Source organism: Rhinichthys klamathensis, unplaced genomic scaffold, assembly GCF_029890125.1.
Source record: "Rhinichthys klamathensis goyatoka isolate OS25496 unplaced genomic scaffold, OSU_Roscu_1.1 h1tg000135l_1, whole genome shotgun sequence".
NCBI lineage: Eukaryota > Metazoa > Chordata > Actinopteri > Cypriniformes > Leuciscidae > Rhinichthys > Rhinichthys klamathensis.
In genome coordinates, this window is record NW_026606670.1 from 1368802 (window position 1) to 1395578 (window position 26777).

Here is a 26777-nt window from a genome sequence, read left to right on the forward strand (position 1 = left end):
ATTGGTGCGCAAAGCCAAAACGGAGGGGCATTTTCACCCTCGTTACCTGATTTCCTCACGTCACGGTGACCGTTGTTAAGGGATGGGGTCAGGTAATGGGCATAATTTTCATTGCATGATATAGAAACACCCACAAGCTTGAAAACACCCACAAGCTTAGAAAAGCCCACTTTTGTTCTATAGAGACCTCATGCTCAATTAGGCCGCGATCCAAGGGTTTTGTCGCAGGCCATAGAAATCTGTCTGCGGCAGCAAAATCAGTCCAAAAATTGTGTAGTGTGAGTTTGCCTTTAGTTAAAGCGAAACAATAGCTTCAACTATGCTGGGGTTTGCTCATTTAAATGTTTATTCATTTAAAATGGATATATTGAAGATCATGTATAGGCAAATTTTGAAATGAACATTGGCAGTTTAAATTAAGGTATAAATGAAGCCTTAGACTTTTATTTCATTCTAGGGAGGACCTCAGGCGATGGTTTATCCAACAGGAAATGGATCTTTTCCGTTACCGGTTCAATGACCTTTCTTCAAAGCACAAGACTGACTTTTTGCATAAAAATAATGTGAAGTACGAGACGGTGAGGCTATTTTACATATTAATCTCACTGTTGAAACCAATGCCTTTTCCTTGACTTTGATGTTATTAGAAAATGAAAAAAACAATTTTTCATTTAAAAACAAAATCAAACGTCAATTGCAATTAAAATCTTAAATCTGTTCATCATATAAAGCGATTGTGTCTCTTCAGACAATTTGAACTATACCGCTCAATTCATACGGATTAGTTTTACAATCTCTTTATGAACTTTTTTTTAAAAATGACAAAGTGGTAGTTGTGTGGACTGTCAATGGAGGGACAGAAATTTTTCAGATTTCATTAAAATATCTTGTTTTGAAAATGAGCGAATGTCTTATGGGTTTGGAATGACACGAGGGTGAGTAAGTGATTCATATTTTATTTGGGTGAACTAACCATTTAATTTAGATTACAAAACTATAAACCTGAAAAGTAATTGCTATAACTAACTTTATCTATTCTTGATCTTTAAAAAAAAAAAAAAAAAAATTATTTACCATTGTTTGAAATGTGTATTTTTACAGACACAATATATAGTTATTTCTCTCATCTGTACTGTAGGTGTTGTTTTCTGTCCCAATCAGATTCAGAACTCTTGTGATTCTCCAGCTTCCCAACATGCTACTGACAGATCACTTGCATCTGTCTTGTAACTGAAACATGGGAATTGTTTAGTACATGCCCCTGCTAGAACCTTGATTTAACTTTCTAATTTGAAAGATCCCATCATGATCATTGATGTTTTAGACATGTACAGGGCCCATGAAAGTTAAATGTGTTTTCACATACAGTCCTGTAGGGGGCAGTTTTTCTACACTTAAAACATCGCTCATCTTTCAGTTCACTCTCTTCCTAATATGATTTCAGATTGGTGCCTAAATGCTTGTTTTCTAGCTGTAAATGAATGCTTATGCCATTGTCACTGAATAAATGCTAAATTATATGTTTTGTCATAACCTTTTTACATAATTCAATTATCTGTTTTTCTTTTAAGTTGCTTTCTGAATTGTGGTGATAAATGCTTTTTCTTTGCCAAATGTTGTCCTTGCTTTATCTCTTTTAGTGTCTTGAAACTAAATGTCTGTCAGCTGTGCTATTTCTATTTTCCCTTTCACTTAACAGGTTAGTGCAGAGGAAAAGAAAAGCTTAAAAGACAAGCTCATCAACTCCAGTTATGGATTAAGTGGAATCACAGTGGAAGAATATGATTTCTACAAAGTAAGATAATTATAACTTTCTAATTATAAAACTGGTACAGAGTTATGAAAAGCCATTTCATGCTGAGTCTCTGAAACTTTGTAAAAGACGACATGCTGAAAGACCCACTTCAAATCATTATATATGGGTTATAAGTGTTTGTCTAAACTAAAATGAGATTTTATTAACATTATTCATTGACCTGCCTGTGAATCTTTTGAAGTAAGCATAAGCTGTAACACTTCAATATTATGGATGTGCAATAGATTTAAAATGATCTGTTATTAACAAAATATTTAACTTATTATTTTTCTGTGTCAAAGGTCCCATTTCAGGATGCCCTGGATTTAGTGCGCACAAGGAAAGTCTACTTGCTGGCTGGCAATGCCTATATTCCCCACAATGAAATTGTCACGATTGTTCTGAATGACTTCCGCACAAGACTGTCCAAAGCCCTTGCGGTAAGTAACTTGGTTATTTTGAGTCCAACGTTATCAATGCTTCTTCAATGGTGCAATGACACACTGAGGAATTAATAAGTGATGTATATAGTCACAAAATTGAGACCTTTCCCACGACAATCAGTGATCACTAGAGATTCATTTGTACGTGGCAGTTTGTCTAAGCTGACCGAGATGGATGTGGTAAACAGGGCCTATGCTATGTTACTTTAACCCTTCATCCACTCCACGCATCCTGTAACAAATCTTTCCCTCGTCGGTCAAAATGACCCGAAGGCCTAAAATGATACTTTCTTTCTTTTCTTTTTTGGTCCAGAAAGCTTATATCATTCCATTTTTATAATATTTTTTTCTATTTGTTTATGTACCTTTGAATTTTTTAGATTTATCAATAAGTAATATAATTTAAGCACATTCTCCAATACATGCAATAACCAGCTCAAATCAACTCAAAATATCCCCCATTGGGTCAATTTGTGTGTCTCTGCCGACCTCTTGTGGAAAAAAAATATATATTTCATAACTCTTGCCACTAATGGCCTTGTAGCTCTATGAAGAGCAAATGAGCTGTTCCGCTGGGTCTTAAAGTCAGTACTTGAGTTTTTCTCTTCAGTATGCATTCAGATACACATAAAATCTTTTTTTGGTAAAGTTTTAGCATTTTTAGTTTTAATTGAGCATTTTTTGTTTGTTTGTTTTTTGTATTCATGGTTCAAGTGCGACAAAAGTCCTAAGGTCTTGGACCACTCTGATTTAAAAAAAAAAAGAAAAGAAAAAAAAGAGTTTTGGGTCAAAATGACCCAAAGGAAGGCATTATCGTGAGGATGTTACTTTATACCAGATTGGGAATGGTTTAAGATTCACTCAGAATTCAATGATATATATATATACAACCCCAAATTTAGTGTTCCTTTACTAAAATTCAAAGGTTTCCTATTTTTGAAGGGTTCATGGGGAGTTATTGTAAGCTACAGAAATAAAGCTTGTTGCTCACAGTTAGAGTTGATGGGGGAGCTGCATTAAGGTGGTCTTGGATGACTAGAAAGGTAACGCGATGGAGAGGTTATAGCAGTCATGAGATTGCTTTTTTTTTAAGGTGTAGAAGAGTGGGCGTCAGAGATGATATTTTGGAGAGGCTTAGCGTAAAGTGCTTGATGGCACACACTGAGAAGTCATGGGTCATTTCCACCCTCAGACGGAGATTAAAAGGCAGCTAGGAGACGGAGGAGGTCACGGGGAGGGTTGTTGGTCAGGAAATCAAAAGCAGCTTTTCTGTTAGCTCCTGCCAAGATTGCTGTACCCACCGTGGAGGCGACTCGATTTTATTTTTTCCCTTAACCCTTCCAAATGGCAGCAAAATGTGCTTCCCTGCGATATGCTATTATCCTTTGAAAAACAAGGCTTGTGTTTATATTCCTGCCATTGAGTTTCTCCCCTTGCATCATATTTATAACACATGTAAATGTAATGTGTGTCAGGAGATTCCCAGTAGACCGCACATTGAGGTCTTTTCATGCTTGACGTGGAACGTGAGCTTTGCTGCTTACTTGTTGTCTTTTGTTCAGCAGCACAAGCACAAACATTAAAAAATACACACAGGATCATACAGGCTTAATCTTTTGAATAGGAAAATAGTTAGGTACTGCACTGAATATGCTACATTTGTATGTATGGAGTCAAGATATTTTATTCAGCAAGAATGCATTAAATTAATCAAATGTGAGCGATATGAAAAGACCAAATTCAGTATAAGGCACTTTAAGTGTTTTTCACGTCAAATGTTTTACAATGTCCTGCTGTTTTTGTAATTGAGAGACTGCAGCAGGTGCTGTATATGCAGGGTCCGAAATGAACTTTTTGGCACACCTGCCACGGGGACTGGTAGATGAAAAAAATCCACCAGCCAAGCATATTTTTTACCGGCCAAAATAATAAACAGCCTTTTTGTGTCACATATACATTAATTTATATATAGGCTATATAAAAACATTTTTTTCATTATATTACTGGTCAATTATTTTCCATTTTTACTTTTATTTACACACATATTACACAATTTACACACATTAAAATAATATTTGTTTTGTGGTGGTGCCTATGAAAATAGTTCTGTACAAATGAAATGTATTAATTGTATATTTAATAAAATATATGCAATAATAATATATTATAATTATTTCAAAAAAATATTTAGGTTTACTCCGCCTATTTTTTTACTCCATTTACTCTGACTGATCCGATCAGTAACTGAAGGACTGGAAATATCAGTTGTTTTAACCATTCATTAAAATGAATCGGTTCAAAGGAGTCATTAGTTCGCGAATTGGACGTGTCATTATCGGATGTGTTCGCGTTGTGTGATTATTCCGGCAGCTAGGACATCCCACAAGATTTGTGTCAACACAGAAAACATTTAATCACTGGATAGGTTTTTTCGTTTATTTAAAGTGTGGTTTATGTCAGCTGAATGTGTGGAACGCTTCAGAGAAGATAAGGTATTTTAGCACAATTCACACCCAGCGGTAATTCAGGAAAAAAAAATATCCGAATGCTCCACATGACACTATGGTCTTCCGACCTTTTACCATCGTGTCGATTTATTTTGATTAATATGTGCCAGGGAGAGAGAGCAAGACAGCGCTTAGGAGACGGTGAAGCCTTGTTTATGGGTAATTCTTCAACTATGGTACTCTCTTTGAGCTAGACAGTTTCAGAAAATAAAAACAATTCTACAAACAGTTTTTCAGTATCAGTTGGTTTCTCAATCTGTCTAGAAACCTTCCTTTAAGTTGGCTGTGATGATTTGTATCGAATAATATATATATTTTGCCATTTTTATCTGACAGTCCAAGAAAACGGTCATTTCCATCACATAGCAAAACATGTGTTTTGAAGAGAAAACAATTAAATATCTTATGTAATAAATATATTTGATTAAATAGCACACACATCTCTAATCAAATTTGTAATTTATTTATTTTTCAGAAATGTAACTGTAAAGATTTTACTATGTTTACACTAAAACACACCTAAAACTAGATCACTGGAACATTTCATTTACTTATCATAGCTCAAAATCATGTATTTCTTAAAGTGTATACACATATCTTACCCCTTACTGCACAATTATCAACACCACTGAATATAGTTGGTTTGATTGTATGTTTTACTTTAAAATATGTGTTGTGGTGGAAATGACATGGCGTGGCGGAAGAGACAGTGTGTGGCGGAAATGACATAGATAGGCAACTTCCAATTAAAAACTCTTTTTCTACTCCTCTATGTGGTATATGGATCACAAGTTCAAAAATGTGCATATCGTTCACACACTTTTGTTGCTCTTTTGAGATGTGCTGCAATCTCCGCGCCAATCACGTGTCTGAAAACGATAAATTTGAGTGATTTCTGAAGGAACGTGACACTTAAATCTGGAGTTATGGCTGCTGAAAATTCAGCTTTGCCGTCACAGGATTTGAAAAATGTATTAAAATAGAAAACAGTCATTTTAAGTTGTAATAATATTTCACAATATTACTACTTTACTGTATTTTTTATCAAATAAATGTAAGCCTTGTTGAGAATTTTTCAATTAGTTTACTTTGTGAAGGTAAAGCAGTTTAAAGCTCTACAGTGCTCTGTTTTTCCATAAAGGTTTTGATGAGCATGAGTTCACCCATTATCTCGTTGAGGTTCTGTATAAAATAACACTCTAAATATGAAGCGCAGTTTAAATATTTCATCCGTTGTGCAGAACAGTGTGATGCTGTTAAGGTAATATCTGCCTGTTTGTCATCTTCACTCCATTAATATCTGAGATTCGAATGAGAGTCTCTGTGATGGTAAACAATGCAGCAGCATGTTTAATTGCTGCTATAACTGGAGAAATTAAAATGTGCACAGGATATTGGGAACAATAATAAATCGGGCAGCTTTGTGAACTTGAATTACTTAACAACATTAGTCTGCCCAGCTTGGGTTTAATTGGGCATTTTAATTGAAACCGGGGAGCAGTTGTGTTCGGTTGATCACTGGTAAGTGGAGAAGAGACAGGCTTTGTGCATTTAGTTCTGGCATGTAGTTTGCATAAATTGTTCTTGAACTTCTGGGATTGAACACTCTGTTAGTTGAAAATGTTTTAGGAACTGTGCTGTACTGAGTTTTGTGTCACACACCTGAATGTTGGATATTATGATTGTCATAGATGGATGATGCAAAATTAAGAGGATCTTCTCAGCATGGTAAATTATCTATCAGCCTGGCAGATTTTTTTGTTGTTTTTTGTCATCTACATGCCATCTCGTCAAGGCAGGCCATCAGAGTGAGTCTGCCAGACAGTTGGACAGCTGGTGGGATGGGTTTTATTTCGGCAGAATGTTCTCTGAGAAAAGTCATTTGAATTATTATTCGGTAAGCTCTTGTCCGACCGAAGCAGTGAACAGACACAGCTAGTAAACAATCTCTCTCCTGCCAGTACATTGAAGCTCTATAAGCTTGTGCATTAATCCATCCTGGCTAATGAAAACATATGCTGCCTGCACATTTTCTTTTTGATGGCGTTCGGGATGGCCACGCTGGAAGAAAATGAAATGTGTCAATCTTCATATTCTTGCTGACTCCATAAATCAGGCCTGGAACGAGTCTTTTATGATACTCGAAATCATTTCCAGAGAGACTCTCTGAAATCAATTGCCTGGTTGAAAGTCCTTTACCAGGCATCACACCTAGTGTAGCTCTGAAGGACCATTTTAGTAGAGCTGCCATTGTCCAGCAATTGTTACAGGTGATGAATATTTCCAAAAGTGAGAGAATGCATTAATTTCCTTTTCTGTTTTTTTTTCTCCACTTTTTTATGTGAGCTAAAAGATGACCGGACTTGATCAGGTTTTTCTAACTTTGGCTCTAAACCATTTTTATACTTTTTTCTATACTTATACTTTTTTATGGTGTGTTTTATGTTGTTTTGCACATATTGCCAAGATAATGCTATTTAGCTGGCTAACATACAGTGGATGAGGTTCTGTCAAAATAGAAAGAAAAAAACGTATGATAATCTTGGTATCATCAGTAAAATTGTTGAAAACTACTAGCCATAAATGTATGTAGTTAGATTTTAGAGGGTACTATGCACGTGATGTCACCGTCAGCCGGAGTGACTGCGGTTATGCCCACTGAGTGGCAGCATTAATGTTCAACGTGAATGTTGCGAAAAACACACAAAACGCATCTGAAAGGGGAAAGAGCTTTGAGATTGACCGTACAAATAGATTTGACTAGAAATCTGAGGTATATTTTTACAGACTGCCGAAAGCTACAGAAAAGAGAAGCTAATGGATCGCTGCAAATCACAGAAATAACTGTACTCCAGGCAGCAGTTATCATTTTGTGTCAATATGTTGAATTTTAGGGTAAAATCATACCCTATTGTTATATGTTGTAATAAGTCATCAATTAAATATTTACCATCTTATATTCTGCATAATTCAGTGTTTTTATATAAACACTGACACAAACTAAAACACAAGTTTTAGGGCTGGACAATATATAACGATATATACAGTATATAACATTTGATATAGGTATAATCACCTGGATTTAGACCTACCTATATTGTATTTATATAAAGCAGTCACTGGCAAATTTGCTTTATGGATTTCCCTAGCGTCAAAATCAGGCACATATAAATGTCAATATCCATGGATCACTGGATCTTTGGTAAGTTATAAGGAACACTATATTTTAGGGGTGGAACGGTACACAGAAGTCACGGTTCGGTTCAGACTTTGGTTCAGACATCACGGTTCGGTACGATTTCGGTACAATGGAGGGAAAAGCAAAACAAAAATGCAGAAGGCATTGTATTTTTTAAATAAGTTTTATTATATAAAGGCATAGAACCAGTTTATTTGTAGTGCACTGACAATAGTTTTATATAATTCGTTTATTAATTAAATTAATGAAAAGACAAAAAGAGCTTGCGATATGTTTGGTAATTGTACCTGAATTAATTTAAAATTAATTTGCTATATTTCAGATCAATATATTTGTTTTCCTTAATTTTAATTAACATTATTAATTAACAATGTAACATTATTCTCATCTGAATTATGAATAATTTTCTTTTTTAATCAATGTAGAATGTGTAAGATTAGTGCTTCGAGGACAGGAAATGAAAACCAATGCAATATGATGAATGTCCAAAAGATGGGACCCACAGACTGTTTTGAAATGGAGTTGGATAAATATGTTTTTCTTTTAAAACAGTGTGTGTGTGTGTGTGTGTGTGTGTGTGTGATTTTGGTTGAGTGACAGTTGTAGGTTACAGTTTGACAAGAGTTTACAGTGTGCACAATGTTGTGTTTTATTGCGAGTGTAGCCTACACAAATATAAGTAAACACTTTGCAGGATTAATGATCTGTATGAACAAAATTACGGAGTATGTTTTTTTTTATGTTTCCACTGTTCGGTCGCGCGCCTCTCTCTCTCTCTCTCTCTCTCTCTCTCTCTCTCTCTCTCTCTCTCTCTCTCTCTCTCTCTCTCTCTCTCTCTCTCTCTCTCTCTCTCTCTCTGCCACACACACACACACACACAGTTCGATCTCGCCTCTCTCTCTCTCGCGCGCGCACACACACACACACGCACACACACAGACACAGTCCAGCATTGCAATCTTGACATCGCAGCCTTTATTATGCGGTCACACCAGACACGAATAGAGCGTCAAATTCGCGTCTATCGCGTCTAGTTCGACGCTAGTCCAAAGCGAATAGGACGTGAACGCGCGTTCAGAGCTAACCCGATGGTACAGATTATGTGTCCCTAAAGAACCCGTAATCGTTTGTTCTTACTCGTGTTTTTGCAGTTTCCCTTATTAAATCCAGTCATGCAGCAGGCCCTTTTGCCACTCAGTCCGGCTGAAGACGCGTGCCGGCGGGAAAGTGACGTCAATGCATACCCTCTATATCTTAAATGTCCAGCTTGTAGTAGCTTTTTCTTTTTTTTTTTTTTTTTTTTGCTGTGGGTCCCGTTTCTTTTTCTCCTGATTATTACCCTTTCTCTCTATTCTGTATCTAATACATCTAAAAGGCCTATTAATAGCTCTGTAAATGAATTTGATCTGTGTCTTGATGGTAGACATTGCAATTTTAGTGTTTGTTCCTCATGTTTAATTGATTTATTAAAAAAAACTGCTGAAACTTGGTTTTGTCTGAAAGTTTCAAAGGTTCCCCTGGCAGGTAAGCGGCAACTTGCCAATTACAATTTAAAAGCCATGGGTCATGTTCGATTTTCAAAAAAGCGATCACCAGCCAGCAAAACGTGGTGAAATACAAAGGTAGTCATGTAGAGTTAATTGTGTCCATGACGAACAAACAGAACGTCTGGCATGGGAATCCGTTCTTAATCAAAGCTGAGCTGCGGCTTATGGCCCGACATTTAAAGCGCTATTTCCATCAAAGTCAATGTAATTCCCTCTCGTTGTTCAAAAGTCATCATGGATGAAGCGGCTCGCTTGGCAAATTTTCAACACTTTGAAAATAAGACCTCTAATATAATGAGACTGTCCATTGATGTTAATTATTATTAGCCTGAGCCTTATAAAGCATGTTAAAGACTTCCCCATCTCACTAATTTTTTTTCTGTCATATTGGTAATGAGGTTTGGTCTAAAGCTTTTTGACTTTCTCGCTGTTCCTATGATTTCTTTTTTGTGTGTTTTCAAGGCTCAATAATACTTTTTTTTTTCTTTTTTTTTTCTGGTCAGGCCAGTTCAGATTTTTACCAACAATTAGTGAATGGGTGCAATGAAACCAATGTAAATGAATGAAAGTAATGAACCACACTTTTGCTGGCAAATGATGTCATACTGTGCAGCACTTTTAACTTGTAATTTTTAACTCTCTAGCTGACCCTCTTCTTCTTTCAACAAAACCTCACCTACGTTAGCCAGTTAACATTATCTTGGTGATATTTAAATCGCCATTGTTTTCAACAACAATGCTTACTTTATCACAGGAAACCAAATGTTTAAACTTTAACGACACAAAACACGCATACATTCTCAACAAATGTACGATGTAGTCCCATTGCAGCGCTAGCTCGGGCAAGTAACGGCTCCATCAACGTGCCTGAAGATCTCTTACAATAGCCATTGGCCGTCCATATTGTTGAGTTTTGCTTCTTTAAAAAGTTTAAAATTTGGTGCTTGTACTCCAGAAAATGTTAAAATATTTGGTAATTAGTTACAGTTGTGTTCTCTGGATGTTTTCTAGATTTAATCACTAGCCAAGTTTGCTGACTTGGTCATGTCAGTGTTCCTTTTCTCATTAAACATGATATTTTTAGATTCATAATTAAAACTAGCTCCAAGTTTCCTCTGCTGTCTGATCTTGTGTGTTTACCTTGATTTGCAGGATTTTAAATTCTAAAACTAAACTTTTTACAATTCATTAGTTTTAGACTGAAACAACAGGCTGTCTTTCACTGAAACAGTGCTGGGAAATTTCACTAAGGAAGTTTCACATCTTAAAAATAGATAGTAGCAATTTGGGGCATGCAAAAATCTTTCATCTTTAGAAGTGTTTGTGAGAGGGAAACTGACACAAGTGTTTTAGTTATTTGAAAGTTAATATTGTGGGTTCATCCGAGAGTTAATACTTTAATTAATTTGGCACGGTTAATGCATTTTTAATTAACTCTGTTTACATAATTTGGAAAGGAATCAAATAAGTTCTAAAACATCTTTTCCCCTTAATATATTTTTTTGTCTTTATAAAACAAAGAGAAACTATACACAAACCAAAGACTGCTGGATGAATTAAATTCTGTCATCTAGGGATGACAGAATGGGATTAACCTTTTTGTCCTCATTCAGTCTCTCAGGCTCTCATGCGGCTTGCTGTTTGCTGATATACACTACTGTTCAAAAGTTTGGGGTCAGTAAGATAAAAAAAAAAAATGAATACTTCGATTCAGCAAGAATGCATTAAATTGATTGAAAGTGACTAAAAACATTTTTACAGAAAGTCTGTTTCAAATAAATGCTATTCTTTTGCCACAACAGAAATAATCTTAGTATATTACAATATAAAACGGATATGTTAAATTGTAATACTATTTTTGCAATATATAAATATTTTTACTGCATTAAAAATATTTTGGCGGCCACCAAAATTAATCTTTGTTCAGCCAAAGATTTATTTAATCACTGAATGTGACGATACCTGCCGCTCTGAAGTACAGGGACCCGCTAATAACCTGCTGCTTTAAAATGCTCCCTTGAATGTTTGTGTGAGCAGTCTGTGAAAAGTGTCAATGGTTTCAATTTGCAATGTGTCTTTGCTGTATTGTGCTTTGTAGCCAATCACAGACATTAGTTGAACGTGTGAATGCAGTAGCCAATCAGATGTTTAATTTGTCAGAATCTGCTCAACACTGCTTTTTGTTTTTGTTTAGCGCGAGTTCTGCATGCTCGCAGTCCCTTTTATTTATAACCAACAAAGTTTAAACCTCGACGTAAGAGATTCAACCTCGCGCTGAAATTGACAGCTTCAGTGATCATAATGGCAGCGATCTTTGCTCGCTTTCTGTATAAAATATATATTTTTCATGCTTCCGACTTTACATTGCAAAGTTTCTGGATTGGCAAACGTATTTTAAATGCGCATTTTAAACCTGATTGGCAGTGATAACCATAGCAATGGATACTGTATGCTAAGGGATCTGTGCATTAAGTCTTGGTGTAAATGCAAAATAATAGACCTGACACTTTCTATGCTATGTGTATAGTGTAACTGTTTTTTATTTTATTACTAACTAATCAGTCACTTTTTACAAATAAATTTACAGATTTTAAAAAGGCAGTAAAATAGTTCTAAGCACTTTGTTTTATGATCTGTCCTGACAGTGGACTCATTTAATAAGTAAATGGTATAAGTTAATATTACAAACTGGTTTTTTTTTTGCATTTATTTTGGGTTTATTGTCAGTACTGGGCTCGCAGTTCACATTGGTAGAGTACTTATACTGTGTTCGTCCGCCACCACCAAATACCATTTTTGACCCAGGAAAAACCCTGACTTGGTACAATACTCGCGCATTGTGACTACAATATGCTTCCATAGGCTTTTTTTCGGAGAGCTTCAACACGCCGCATACAGAGGTGTGTTTGTTGTATTAGCCATAAATGTGACCCATAGACAGTATAAGAAGTGGACAGAGCCATCTCATTGGAACTCAGTTGAAGCCCATTTTTAGCGATTTTTGAGCACTTCCGTTCCTGACGCGCAGACTCAAACCGACTCAAACTAAGCTTGATGACGTGAGTAACCCTGTCTGACAGACGTTAATCTTCTAGTAGCTGTGCGTGAAAATTGCCAACGTTAATCTTGCAGAGACGGGGAACTTGAGCAAAGAGTTCTTTGGCGTGAGTGAGCAGGAGTAAGTATTCCGTTGCCTTTATGGACTCATTATCTACGGGCTTCTCCCTTGACGGGACGTCCCCCAGATTGCCTGCGAGCTTCTCCTCCTGTCTGTACGGTAATTTCTGTACAGCGCGACAGAGAGTCGAGTGGTTATGATGCAATCGTTAGCCTATTTTTACTAAATCGGTTTCTACGGGGCCATAATGTAACATAGAAGGTAATGGAGCCCTTTATACATTGTCGTGTTTCTTTAGAAATAAATAATGGACAAATGGAGTCTTTAAACGCCTCAGATGTAAAGTTATTTGCTGTCAAAGTGACGCCAAAATGAATGGGAGTCAATGGAAATGCTAACGCAAGTGAAGTTCTGCTACAACATGGCGGCACCCGGCCGGCTTCAACTTCCGGTCGATGGATTACCCCCTTGATGTGACCCCTTTTCTGTTTGTATATCACTCATCATGATTTTACATTAAATTGAATTAAAACGGATAATTTCTCACACAGCTTGTCAGACAGGTTTTCAGCCTGGTTTCTCTTTCGACTATCAACCGAAAATGTCATTGTTAATTTCGGTTGGTTAAAATTGCAGTGCAACTACCGTAAAACTTCAAATAATATCCAAGTCCCAAATAGACGCCTGTCTCTTTTACACGCCTGGTGTAGCTGCAGGTTTGGGTAAATAAAGGCCGGTCTCAAACAGAGGCCGTGTCTGTTTTTTAGTTTCGGGTTGTATTTAATCCTCTAAAACCGTCAGATCGTCTGCTTTTTGGCGGCTGCCAAAGTACATTTTTGTCCCTCCAAAGCCTTTTTTGATCGATGAGTGATGTAGAATAGAATGACTGCTGCGCCTGACAGGGCGCATAACTAGCAGAGAGAGAGAGAGAGCGCCCCGGCCGCGCCCGCGCACTCTCCCGTCTTCAAACAACACGAGCTCGCGCATATTAATCAAAATCAATTGACGCGAAAAGGTCGGTAGACCGCAGTTTCACGTGGAGCATTTGGAGATTTTTAGAGATTAGAGACAGGCCTATACACTCAATGAACAACATCTCAACACTAAATTATAAAGGCCTGACTCATATAGACGCCTGTCTCAAATACAAGCTGGTGCAGTTCGACGATTTGGGAATATAAAAACCCGGGCTACAATTTGAAGTTTTACGGTAATTATTTTTACTGTAACACAATAATGTTATGCCTTCAATACCTTTGACACAAGTGATACGATTGTAAATGGCCTCCAAAGATACTAATTTTTTTAGCAGTTTTTCCACACCGAGTGACTCCAAGTTCTTCTGTTTAAGTTTGTGAAGTGTTTCTTTTATCACCAGGTTGTAATATAATACCTTGTCGCTAGGCATCACACACTTTTAGAAACCAAATCTTGACCTAATTGACTGTCACCAAGGTAGAGTAGAAAAACACAGGCACTTTCACTCTGCCTACCAACAATTCAATTGAAGCTGTCAATCTAGAGGCTAATTTTAGCCATTTGGCTGTAGCTGGCATGTCTGGCTTGGGCTGTGGAGGTGCCGATGGATGGATGGACACATGCTGAAAACATGGCAATGTCGAACTTTCAATCATGCTGAGTGCTTCCGTAACAGAAAGGCCATCTCGAACAGTTTGAAGGTTTGTTTTTCCCTTGTCCTCTCGGGTGATTAATGAGCAAGCATGGCTGTTGTGTGTCCAGACGAAGAGCTGATGCATTCCTCGCTTCATTATCTGATCAATGCGGAAGAGACTCTGATAACAACTAGAGTCAATAAAGCTTTGGGGATTGGCTCTGATTTGTCTTTTTTTTTTTTACGGTTCACACCAGTGAGTATCTGTTTCGCTCTGAATAGACCAATATTTCACTGTATCTTAATTAAGGCAAGTATTTGAAATGAATTGCAATGAAATAATTCCCTCATGGAAATTATTCAGTTGGCTTGTAAATTAACTTTAATTATATGCAGCCATGTGATAATATCGTCTGCTAGTGCATTAAGCAGTAAATTATAACAAGACAGTTAATGGATGGATAAATGCATTTTAATGATTTTGAAAGGATCCAACTTAAGTGCAAATCAGCATAAATTGTGTAAATCTATGTGTATCTATGCACACACAAAAGACATTGCTGGACTAAACATGGAGTGCAGTTATAAAGTGTGTGTGCGTGTTTGTATGTTACTTATAATATTAAGTACTGTGGTCAAAGCCCTTTCAGGGCTTCAGATACGAGAGCGAACACGATGATGCCACCAAGTTCTACAAATGGTCAGGTGTGTAACTAATAATATAGTTATAATCTTATCAGGCACGGAGTGGCCATCGGGAGAATTCCAGGTGGGCAGCTCATAAATTGGGCCAGTAATACCACCTCTACATAAAGGCAGTTTCACACGGGACACCGAAAGCGCAAGTCAGTTCATTTCCAATGAGAGACACCGCAGCAAATCGCAGGCAAAGACAGTCCAAGCGGTGCTCGTACACCAGAAATCCCCTCGCTTGCGCGTGCACAGCTCTTCCTAGCGGTTTTAAATATAATCATTAGGCAAATATATTACGCACACTTTAAGATGAACCACATGACTTCTCTCCCACTTTGTCTCTGTACTTCACATACAGTACACATGGAAAATGCATGGTACATTGCATGACTGATAATTGAATGAACTAATCACAAAAATGTACTTTGTACTTTGTATTTAAAGCAGCGCATCAGTTTATGCTAATGCTATGCTTTAAACCGTGTCTTTATCTCATGTCACTCTACTTTATCTCATACTCACCTCAAGAGAAAAAGTGAATCCGCATAGACCTATCTATCTACCATGTACAGAACGGATAGTTGTAAAATAAAAGTTTAGGTGCTAGTTTTATATATTATCATCTTTTTTTGTTTAACGAAAAACATTTTGAATGATCTGTAAATAATATTTTTGTGAGGCAACCAATCCTCCCTCCCAAATAATAATAAAAAAGCCATCAAGACAATACCAAAGTTTTTATACAGCTGTGTAACATGACATTTTATAGATGAGCAAAGTCTAAGCCATATTGATGTCTGATATAAATTTTAATTTATTTTTACTTTTTAATTTGTATCTGCTGTATTTTTCAGCTGTGGTGATTTTAACAGTTCAAAGGAGGTGCTAAGAATAAACAATCTCTAATGAAAAAAGTATACTTTATTGTATTTTAAATATATTCCCTTTTTCAATAGTAGCTACATCGCAAATATACTAACAATTTTTTACCATCTTTTAATTATATTAAAAATATATTAGCATAATGCTTTTACCTATTTTCACAATGCAGCTTTTAACACACTTTAAAATAATTGTACTTTAGTATATATTTTAGAAAAATATACTTGAAGTGAAAATTCTATATTAAAATCTATATTATTTGACGTTTATAACCGGCCGTGCCGGTGCTAAGCTAATTTTTGGTGGGGCAATAGCCCCAGCAAGCCCCGGTCTTGTGCCACCATGGTTTCTATTTCATATAAATGCTGTTCCTTTGAACTCTATTCATATATGAATCCTAATAAAATTATCACAGTTCCCACAAAATATTAAGCAGCACAACTGTTTTAAACATTGATAATAATAATGAATGTTTATTGAGCAGCAAATCAGCATATTAGAATTATTTCTGAAGGATTATGTGGGCAAAAGCTGAATTCAGACATCTTCCAAAAACCTTAAAATCTTGTGCCGTTTTCTGCTAGTTCATGCACCAATTATTCGTATGGTGGGTAAAAAGTGTACAAATTGTGCACTGCCAATCTGGAACACCAACCAAATAACATTGATGAGAAACTAAGAAGAAGGTTCTGCATTGTATAATGGCATCAAACTGGAAAGGCAGCACTTGTATAAATCTAGACTGGCTTTTTTCCACCAAACATCTTGAGGCATTGTGGAGGATATGTGTAATTGAAAACACATCAAGTTCTATATTTTTAATTCTTTCACGTTCTAGCCACAAGTTTGCAGTCCAGTGGGGCTCTGCTGTTGATTTATGATTGTGTAATGCCAGGCTGGAGATCTCTCCCACTCTGTGCTGTGCCAAATGTCCTGATGAATGCTGGAGGAGAGAGATGACCTCCTTGTGGGATCCAGATAACAAGATTGATTTGGGTTTCTTGTCGGCAAGTCTTGTCTTGTATGTAATGATGTGAGCGCTCCATGCATTTATCAAAGCTCCACTTGTAGTCTTCCGTGTCTCCCATCTCGCTTAAATGCAGAACAGGGAGCACTTTAAGTAGTTTCCCATCTTTAGGGAAGAATGGAGCCTTCGGGCATGTTTTGTACAAACAGATCCACAGTGCAAAAGCAATAATTATTTTATAAATATCTCTGGTGCACAGGCGTCATTCTCATATCACAGATGTTATGAGAAGCACACGTTGACAATTGACAGGATTTTATTTGTGTGATGTATTTAATGTTCCATTGGAAATGAGGGAATGTTTTAACATTATCCACCTATTTTATGTTTGTGCCATTAGTAGGTTATAATGTGCCTTGAATTATGAAAGGGGCTCATCATTAGATTATAATGGTCATGTGTCAATTATTCATTTTTTTTATGGACTGGACTCACATTTAAGTTTTTTATTGCATGCATTTTACAGATAGTTTTTCTATTTAATCCTTGAGATGATGTTAATGTGACGCATGATGGATGGTTAAAGAATGATGAAGTGGCAGCAAAAGTACAGAGTTAGGTCTTTCTTTTTTTGTGGAGGTGAAATGTTTCCAAGAAGAACGCCTCACACACTCTGTGCGCCTCTCAACACCGCCCACTTGTGAAATGCGGTTGTCGCTTCAATTTTCCAATTTTCCTCTCACAAAAAGCCAGGGCTTCTGAAAGGCACTTGAATATAAATATTTTAGGGTTGTAATTATTTGAGGGGGAAGCATTGATGTTTAAATATTAAAGGCTTTATCTCTCAGTATGCTGTGACAGTATTTAGATGGGCTCTCAAACGATCTTATTGCACATACGTATATGTCTCATACATCTGTTACAGCATCAGATTATTGCTCAAGTATGAATGGGTAATTGTATTTTTTGCTGTTTTATTAGCATCTTTATTTCTGGTTTGATGCTGGATCTACATGCTTGACATTATTTACACTTCAATTGAAGGATTTTGCCTTTTGCCTTTTGTTGATGATAGGATAGTCATTAGGGGTGTGCCAAAAAATCGATTCACAGAAGAATCTAGATTCTCATTTGCAACGATTCAGAATCGATCTGAAATGTCCAAGAATCGATTTAATAAATAAATAAAATCAGCTGGCTGTTCGCCTCCATTTTTGTAACTATAGCCTATACGGGACGTCCGGACGTCATGCACGCAGCCGGTTTTTGAACGTGAGCGGCAAATCAAAGGAAGCAAATATGGATGCTTCTATGAAGCTTCTGATGCTTCTAAATATGATGCTTCTATCATTCTGCCGTGGCCGGCCGCCACACCTAAAATAATCCCGCCACGGCTGCAGCTTCTCAGTGAGGTCCGATATTAATGTGTATACCATTGTGTTATTGTTAAGCTAAAGGCATAAAAAACATTGTAAAGCACCATAAAGTGTTCGCACTATATTCCAAGACTTCTAAAGTCATTCAATAGCATAATGTGAGGTAAAAATGAATATTTAAGTCGTTAGTTAAAGTTAATAGAAACTCATCTCTCCTCAGTCATTCTCCATTCAGCATTCACACAGCGCGTCGCGTTATAGCGTTTTCTAAATCATAATCCTTTCTCCCGGGTGTCTGTTAGATTACAGCACTGGAGAGCGCTATGAATTGTTCTTCATGCGCACTGTAACTGAAATTTAAAACTGTTAAAAGAAAATGCTCAATAAACTGTTGCATATATATAATACATTAAGCATAGATAGACAGATATAATCTCTTCGCTTTGTGCTTTGAACTTTTCAATCCGGAGCGCTGCGCGCTGTGACTTCACGTTGCTTCAAGTGCATCATTCTGCGCACGGGATGCGCATAATCGCTTTGCCGCTCTTATTCGAGCCTTTCATGTTATTATGTTATAATGCTTAGGGGAGGTTTAAACGCCTGGGGTAAGGGGGCGTGGTCAATGGGAATATCACTCATGGGCCACGCCCCCTCCCCCTGGCGAAATGGGCCTGCCACCACAGCTGGAAAAAATCCTAGAGGAAACACTGGTCTCCGTTTGTCATTCTGTATAGCAAGCAGATGAGAGTAGATCATGATCAGAAACCCGATTAGAAATCATTATGGATAAAATCGAATCGTTTTAAATCGAAAATCTTCTTGAATCGAAAATCGATTTTGAATCGAATCGTGGCCTCAAGAATCGGAATCGAATTGAATCGTGAGATGGTAAAAGATTCCCACCCCTAATAGTCATGTAATGTAGTTTTTTCTGTTGCACTCATATTGATGGATTCAGCCAAGAAGATTGCTTTAAGAATTGTATATATCTTTTGTATTATCTTTCTGCCATTTCAGAATAAGTCATAGGAATTTCATTATAGATGAAATTACTGTTTACCCAAAAGTGCTGCTTGTGTGATATTGCAATATCATTCTACGAACTCTGAATTTGCGAACGACCGGTTTTAATTTCCAAAGAGCAAAAACAGTGCTAAATATTATGTAAATGTTTCAACAGTAAAGGGCATATAGCAAGTATGCTGGTTGTTTTTACTTGTTTGTGTGTATGTAATATGTATATACACTCACCGGCCACTTTATTAGGTACACCTGTCCAACTGCTCGTTAACACTTAATTTCTAAGCAGCCAATCACATGGCGGCAACTCAGTGCATTTAGGCATGTAGACATGGTCAAGACAATCTCCTGCAGTTCAAACCGAGCATCAGTATGGGGAAGAAAGTTGATTTGAGTGACTTTGAACGTGGCATGATTGTTGGTGCCAGAAGGGCTGGTCTGAGTATTTCAGAAACTGCTAATCTACTGGGATTTTCACGCACAACCATCTCTAGGGTTTACAGAGAATGGTCCGAAAAAGAAAAAACATCCAGTGAGCGGCAGTTCTGTGGGCGGAAATGCCTTGTTGATGCCAGAGGTCAGAGGAGAATGGCCAGACTGGTTCGAGCTGATAGAAGGGCAACAGTGACTGAAATAACCACTCGTTACAACCGAGGTATGCAGCAAAGCATTTGTGAAGCCACAACACGCACAACCTTGAGGCGGATGGGCTACAACAGCAGAAGACCCCACCGGGTACCACTCATCTCCACTACAAATAGGAAAAAGAGGCTACAATTTGCAAGAGCTCACCAAAATTGAACAGTTGAAGACTGGAAAAATGTTGCCTGGTCTGATGAGTCTCGATTTCTGTTGAGACATTCAGATGTTAGAGTCAGAATTTGGCGTAAACAGAATGAGAACATGGAACCATCATGCCTTGTTACCACTGTGCAGGCTGGTGGTGGTGGTGTAATGGTGTGGGGGATGTTTTCCTGGCACACTTTAGGCCCCTTAGTGCCAATCGTTTTAGGCCGTTTTAGGCCGGTAGGCCGTGGCATCGTTTAAATGCCACGGCCTACCTGAGCATTGTTTCTGACCATGTCCATCCCTTTATGGCCACCATGTACCCATCCTCTGATGGCTACTTCCACCATGTCACAAAGCTCTAATCATTTCAAATTGGTTTCTTGAACATGACAATGAGTTCACTGTACTAAAATGGCCTCCACAGTCACCAGATCTCAACCCAATAGAGCATCTTTGGGATGTGGTGGAACGGGAGATTCGCATCATGGATGTGCAGCCGACAAATCTGCGGCAACTGTGTGATGCCATCATGTCAATATGGACCAAACTCCCTGAGGAATGCTTCCAGCACCTTGTTGAATCTATGCCACGAAGAATTGAGGCAGTTCTGAAGGCAAAAGGGGGTCCAACCCGTTACTAGCATGGGGTACCTAATAAAGTGGCCGGTGAGTGTATATATATGCATGTATGTATATGTATGTGTGGATTAGAGCTGCACGGTATTGGAAAAAAATTACATTGCGATATTTTGTTTTTCTGCGATATTTCTTGCGATTTGAAAACAATTTCCCTAGATGACTTGAATAGCTCTATTTGTAAAGAATTATTCATTCTAGGATGATCGGGGTGATTTTGTAGGGTAGTGCATCTGCATAGAAACAAATACACAAATTACAAGCATAGATAAATGCAATAGAACAAAGATACAAATTAAATAAACAGTGCTTTGTTTTTCAGGTAAATCTAACTGTATTCAGGTAAAAACATTGAATAATCAAATGTAAAATAACACTGGATAGTCTTCACAGAATAAATTATATAGTTGATTAATCTTTGTTAAAGCAGCAAAAGTCATTTCCTCTTTCTCTTTTGTTTTCAATTAACATTGGTGACAAACAGCTTTGAGTATTATATTAAGGGGAATAAAATGTTTGATCAACTGAGAAAAACCCCTTAATTTACTGCCAAAGACTCGCAAGATGACCTGATGAAAGGAGGAAAAAACATTTCAATGCAGAGTATAAGAAGAACACTAGATAAGCATGGTCTTCATGTTGGGACATCTTGCCGAATGCCACTCTTGACGACCATGAAGAACACAAAAGGCCGACTTGAATATGCTAAAATCTGTTTGGATAGACCTGTGGGGTTCTGGAAGAATGTTTTATGGAATGATGTGACCAAACTGCAACATTTTGGACCCCTGGATCAGCAGTATGTCTGGTGCAAAAAGGCAAAGCTTCTCTGCAGAAGAACACCATTTCTATGGTCAAACATGGAGGCGGTCCAGTCTGTAATGGGGGTGCTTTGCTATTGCAGGAAGTGGGAATCTTGACTCTATGAAAGACATATAATGAATTCTTTGAAGTATCAAGCCATTTTGGCAAAGAATGGTGATGCCTTTGGTGTCGAGACTGACACTTGGTGACTAATGGACTTTCCTGCAGGATAGCCATCCCAAAGTATAAATTCAAATCTACTGAAGCTTTGTTCAGGGACCAGTCGTAGAATGTTCTTGAGTGGCCTGTACAGTCTTCAGATTTACATCTCATTGTAAATATTTAGTGGAATTTGAAGAAAGCAGTGGTAACGTGAAAACCAAAGATTATCAGTGATCTGGAATTTTTTTCAAGCAAAGAATGGGCCAAGATTTCAGTAAAAATGTGACAAACTTCTAAGAGCTGACAGGCAGTGTTTTCTGGAGTTTATAAAGAATAAACAATTCTGCACAGAATTTGACTTTTGGGGGTTGAATAATTTCGGACATGAATGTTTAGAGCCAATTTGATATATTTTAATTTTTCATCAACTTAACGTTATCAGAATTATTCAAATGTGTATTCATATTCTTTCTATAATAGAAAGAAGTTTACTGATGCCTTTGTTGAATTGTTTTCATAAAATGTTGTTCTTGACAGCAAAATGTCTTGCAGGTCAAGGGGGTTGAATAATTTTGATTATAATTTTTATAAAAAAATTTTTTCTTATTTAGTTTTGTTTTATTGGAGTCAAAAAGATTAAGAACCACTGCTCTAACTTCCTTCACTTCAGTCGGTCTGTTTTACCGTAAGTGAACATGTCAGATCATGGCATCATGGGAAATGTAAAATTGACCTCCAGTGAGACATAACCTTTGAGTGTGCTCAGTCTGTTCATTCCTCAAGTACCTCATGGCTCTGGTCGTACATTGAGTCAAGGCCACTAAACTGCACAGTGTAAGGAGGCTGGAATTGGATCGCTGTTTGCTTTTCATATCACACTGAATATACTTAACCCTCTGGGGTCCAAGGTGTTTTTGGGGTCCTTGAGATGTTTTGACATACTCTGACATTTGTGCTTTTTTCAGTTGCTTATAAACATATTACTGGCAAAGGTGTAATTACACTCTATTTAGCACACACAGGGCTACCATAATGTGTTATCAACATGTATGTACATTTTTGTATTTTTGAGAGAATATTGTTTATGCGTGGTTATTGAAAAAAACTAAAACTTAAAGTTTCTGAAATAAGGCCACAAAACACATACTAAATATCTGTCCACAAGACTTTTGACTAATGGATGTTGTCGCCTAGAGTTTTTTCTTCAAAATGATCTGAAAATCATCCTGCCTTATCATTCACATAAAACAATAGATTGGTTTAAATTTAAAAATGACACTTTTTGTTTGGAAAGGCAATATGCGCAGGGGTGTGACCTGCTGTGATTCACACCTGAGAAGACAATGGGCCCGCATAATGAGCGCATAATGGGGCTGCATACTAATGACCCTTTCATTCAGGTGTGTCACTGAGCCACAAGAATGCAATGACAATATATATATATATACACTCACCGGCCACTTTATTAGGTACCCCATGCTAGTAACGGGTTGGACCCCCTTTTGCCTTCAGAACTGCCTCAATTCTTCGTGGCATAGATTCAACAAGGTGCTGGAAGCATTCCTCAGGGAGTTTGGTCCATATTGACATGATGGCATCACACAGTTGCCGCAGATTTGTCGGCTGCACATCCATGATGCGAATCTCCCGTTCCACCACATCCCAAAGATGCTCTATTGGGTTGAGATCTGGTGACTGTGGAGGCCATTTTAGTACAGTGAACTCATTGTCATGTTCAAGAAACCAATTTGAAATGATTAGAGCTTTGTGACATGGTGGAAGTAGCCATCAGAGGATGGGTACATGGTGGCCATAAAGGGATGGACATGGTCAGAAACAATGCTCAGGTAGGCCGTGGCATTTAAACGATGCCCAATTGGCACTAAGGGGCCTAAAGTGTGCCAGGAAAACATCCCCCACACCATTACACCACCACCACCAGCCTGCACAGTGGTAACAAGGCATGATGGTTCCATGTTCTCATTCTGTTTACGCCAAATTCTGACTCTAACATCTGAATGTCTCAACAGAAATCGAGACTCATCAGACCAGGCAACATTTTTCCAGTCTTCAACTGTTCAATTTTGGTGAGCTCTTGCAAATTGTAGCCTCTTTTTCCTATTTGTAGTGGAGATGAGTGGTACCCGGTGGAGTCTTCTGCTGTTGTAGCCCATCCGCCTCAAGGTTGTGCGTGTTGTGGCTTCACAAATGCTTTGCTGCATACCTCGGTTGTAACGAGTGGTTATTTCAGTCACTGTTGCCCTTCTATCAGCTCGAACCAGTCTGGCCATTCTCCTCTGACCTCTGGCATCAACAAGGCATTTCCGCCCACAGAACTGCCGCTCACTGGATGTTTTTTCTTTTTCGGACCATTCTCTGTAAACCCTAGAGATGGTTGTGCGTGAAAATCCCAGTAGATTAGCAGTTTCTGAAATACTCAGACCAGCCCTTCTGGCACCAACAATCATGCCACGTTCAAAGTCACTCAAATCACCTTTCTTCCCCATACTGATGCTCGGTTTGAACTGCAGGAGATTGTCTTGACCATGTCTACATGCCTAAATGCACTGAGTTGCCGCCATGTGATTGGCTGCTTAGAAATTAAGTGTTAACGAGCAGTTGGACAGGTGTACCTAATAAAGTGGCCGGTGAGTGTATATATATATATATATATATATATATATATATATATATATATATATATATATATATATATATATATATATATATATATATATATATATATGCCTATATAATACAAAATTGGTTCACAGTTCCAATTATTTATTTATTTTTCAATGTGCTTGCAAATTGTATAATATCAAATGTAAAAATTTCTAGTAATTGTGCAGTTAATTCTCATACTGTTTTTACAGAAAGTGTGGGAATATATCCCAAATGTGTCACTAATAAAACACAATACAAATAATTTAAAGAGGAGGCTTATATTGAGCTTTTAAGATTTACCTAAGATTTATTTATATGTAGCCTACATATATTTTTGCTATTTTAATAAAAAGGTTACAATTACAACAACAATTAAAATTTTAACTATATTTCAAATGTAATCTTTCTTTGTATTATATACTAAAGTATACATACATATTTCACAGTTGCGGATTAATTAGTTTGAATATAGCTTACAATCGAACAAACACTATAATAACATCTTAGCAACAAGCTTATTTGATGTGGCAGTATTTTACAGTAAAAACGACATCTTGTCTTTCATATGTAACATATCGTTTTTATGATTAGGACATATAAATGTTAATTTGCAGTTTAATACGTTGCTTATACAAAAATATTTTATTTCAACATATTTCAGTCGATTTTTACTCATCTCAGTATTGGAATATAGTTAGGTAAAAGCTGTTCATTCATTCACACACAAAAACGCGATTCAAACAGTCTTTTTGTTTACAGACACTATTCCATATCGCGATTAGCACAAAGCACTTGAAAATAAAGAATGTACCTATTTCCTCGGCTGGATCCGTTGCTCCTCCAAATGAAACTACCTGTAGCCTACTTCTGAGGTAATTTTTTCCAGGATTATTATTAAGATAGTACTATTATTCCTCACAGCATCGTAATCTGAGTCTCTTTCGGTGTGTTATCCAGCTGATGTGGGCGTGGATCGCCTCAAGGCCAATTTATACTTCTGCGTCGGGTGCGCGCAGTAGGTACGGCGTAGCATACGCACAGACGTGTACCATACGCCGTACCCTTCGCCGTAACCTGACGCGCACCTCCTCAAAAATGTAACTACACGTCGCGACGACGCGGACCGCAAGATCTGTGATTGGTCGGCTTGGGAGCATCGCGTTTCCTCCTATGTATTTCCGGCGTGTTCTTCTGCACCGCCCGCCATTTTTAAATTCTAAGTAAAGGGAAACTGTTAAAAAAACAAAAAAATTACCTTTTCCACCTCGATAAGCTCCAACTCCAACATGATCTGCTCTCTTTCAGTCGACATTGCTTGTAGTAACCTAAACTCAAAACAGCCGCGAGGAATCTTCTTCTTCTTACCGCGAGGAATCTAAACACAGTGGAACATTAAAACCCACCGCCGCCAACTAGCGTTTCGGCGCTGTACTGCAGAGCAACGCAGACCTAAACGCAGAAGTATAAATGCTCATGACGGCGTCGCCTACGTGCGTAGCGTACGCCGTACATTACGGCGTACACTCGACGCAGAAGTATAAATTGGCCTTCAGAGCATTTGTGTTTGAATAGAGCGCGCGCTCCGTGGGCGTGGTCAAATTAACTTTAATGAGCTGAGACGAGAACGACTATCATCTCTCTCTTTTCGTACAGATTACATAAAATGAGAAAAAATTTTTTTTATATAAATTACTTCATTTAAAAGAAGATAATTCAGGCTTCATGCCTGTGTGCCTGTATACCTGTTTGACTGAGTATTTGCAGAGTTACAGATGATTTTTCGGACGCGTTTCAGAATGGACTTCACTGACAGAGAGAACGCAGAACGCGCATCATGTTTATTTTTCTTTATTAGGCGAAAAGCACAACACTTTGTTTTTATTATGAGGTTCCACAAAAAAAATACAAACTTAACAGGATCGAATGATGTACAACACTTATATGTAAGATCAAAATTAACAGAGTAATTTGAGTCTCTTTTGCACTGATAAGGAAAAAAGTGAGCTGGTATCGCCGGCGAGACCGCCGACCCCAGAGAGTTAAGGACAGAAGTTGATGATGATGTTAGATAAATGCACTAACTCGCCTCAGTACAAACTCTAGAGTACATGCCAGTGTGTACAAAATGCAGACACAGCATATATCTTTCCTAGGACAGATCGAGTAGAGTGAGTGAATTGGGACCATCTGGGTTCAACATGAATGTAATATGTGAGAACTGAAAGGGGGCCATGTTCTTGGTGCAGCAGTGTTTCCCACAGGATTTTGTGAAACTAATGGGTGGGCCTCGGTCCCTCTAGGAAGATTTTTTTTTACATTTTAATTAAAGTAAAATTCGTAAATCTGGTGCACTTTGAGAGTTCAAAATTAAGAGCTCCAACCTATATTCAGTGCGCAAAGTGAACAAATAAAAAATGCATTGACTTGTACCTGAACTTTAAAGGAGACTCAAACCTCTTTATAGTGTCTCAGTCTACATTACACTGCATAATACTACTACTAATAATAGTAATAATAATGTTATAATATTATTATTATTATGCCAGTAATAGCCATATATT

The 26777-nt window shown here is 37.5% G+C and overlaps 1 protein-coding gene across 1 annotated transcript in view; it reads left to right on the forward strand.

Annotated features, from left to right (window-relative positions):
• Nucleotides 1–26777, forward strand: part of prim2 (DNA primase subunit 2) — a 112834-nt gene that overhangs the window by 1221 nt on the left and 84836 nt on the right. Inside the window, exons 4-6 of the mRNA XM_056257179.1 lie at nucleotides 458–578; nucleotides 1700–1795; nucleotides 2098–2235. Coding sequence (XP_056113154.1) covers nucleotides 458–578; nucleotides 1700–1795; nucleotides 2098–2235 — 355 coding nt within the window. The remainder of the gene's footprint in view (nucleotides 1–457; nucleotides 579–1699; nucleotides 1796–2097; nucleotides 2236–26777) is intronic.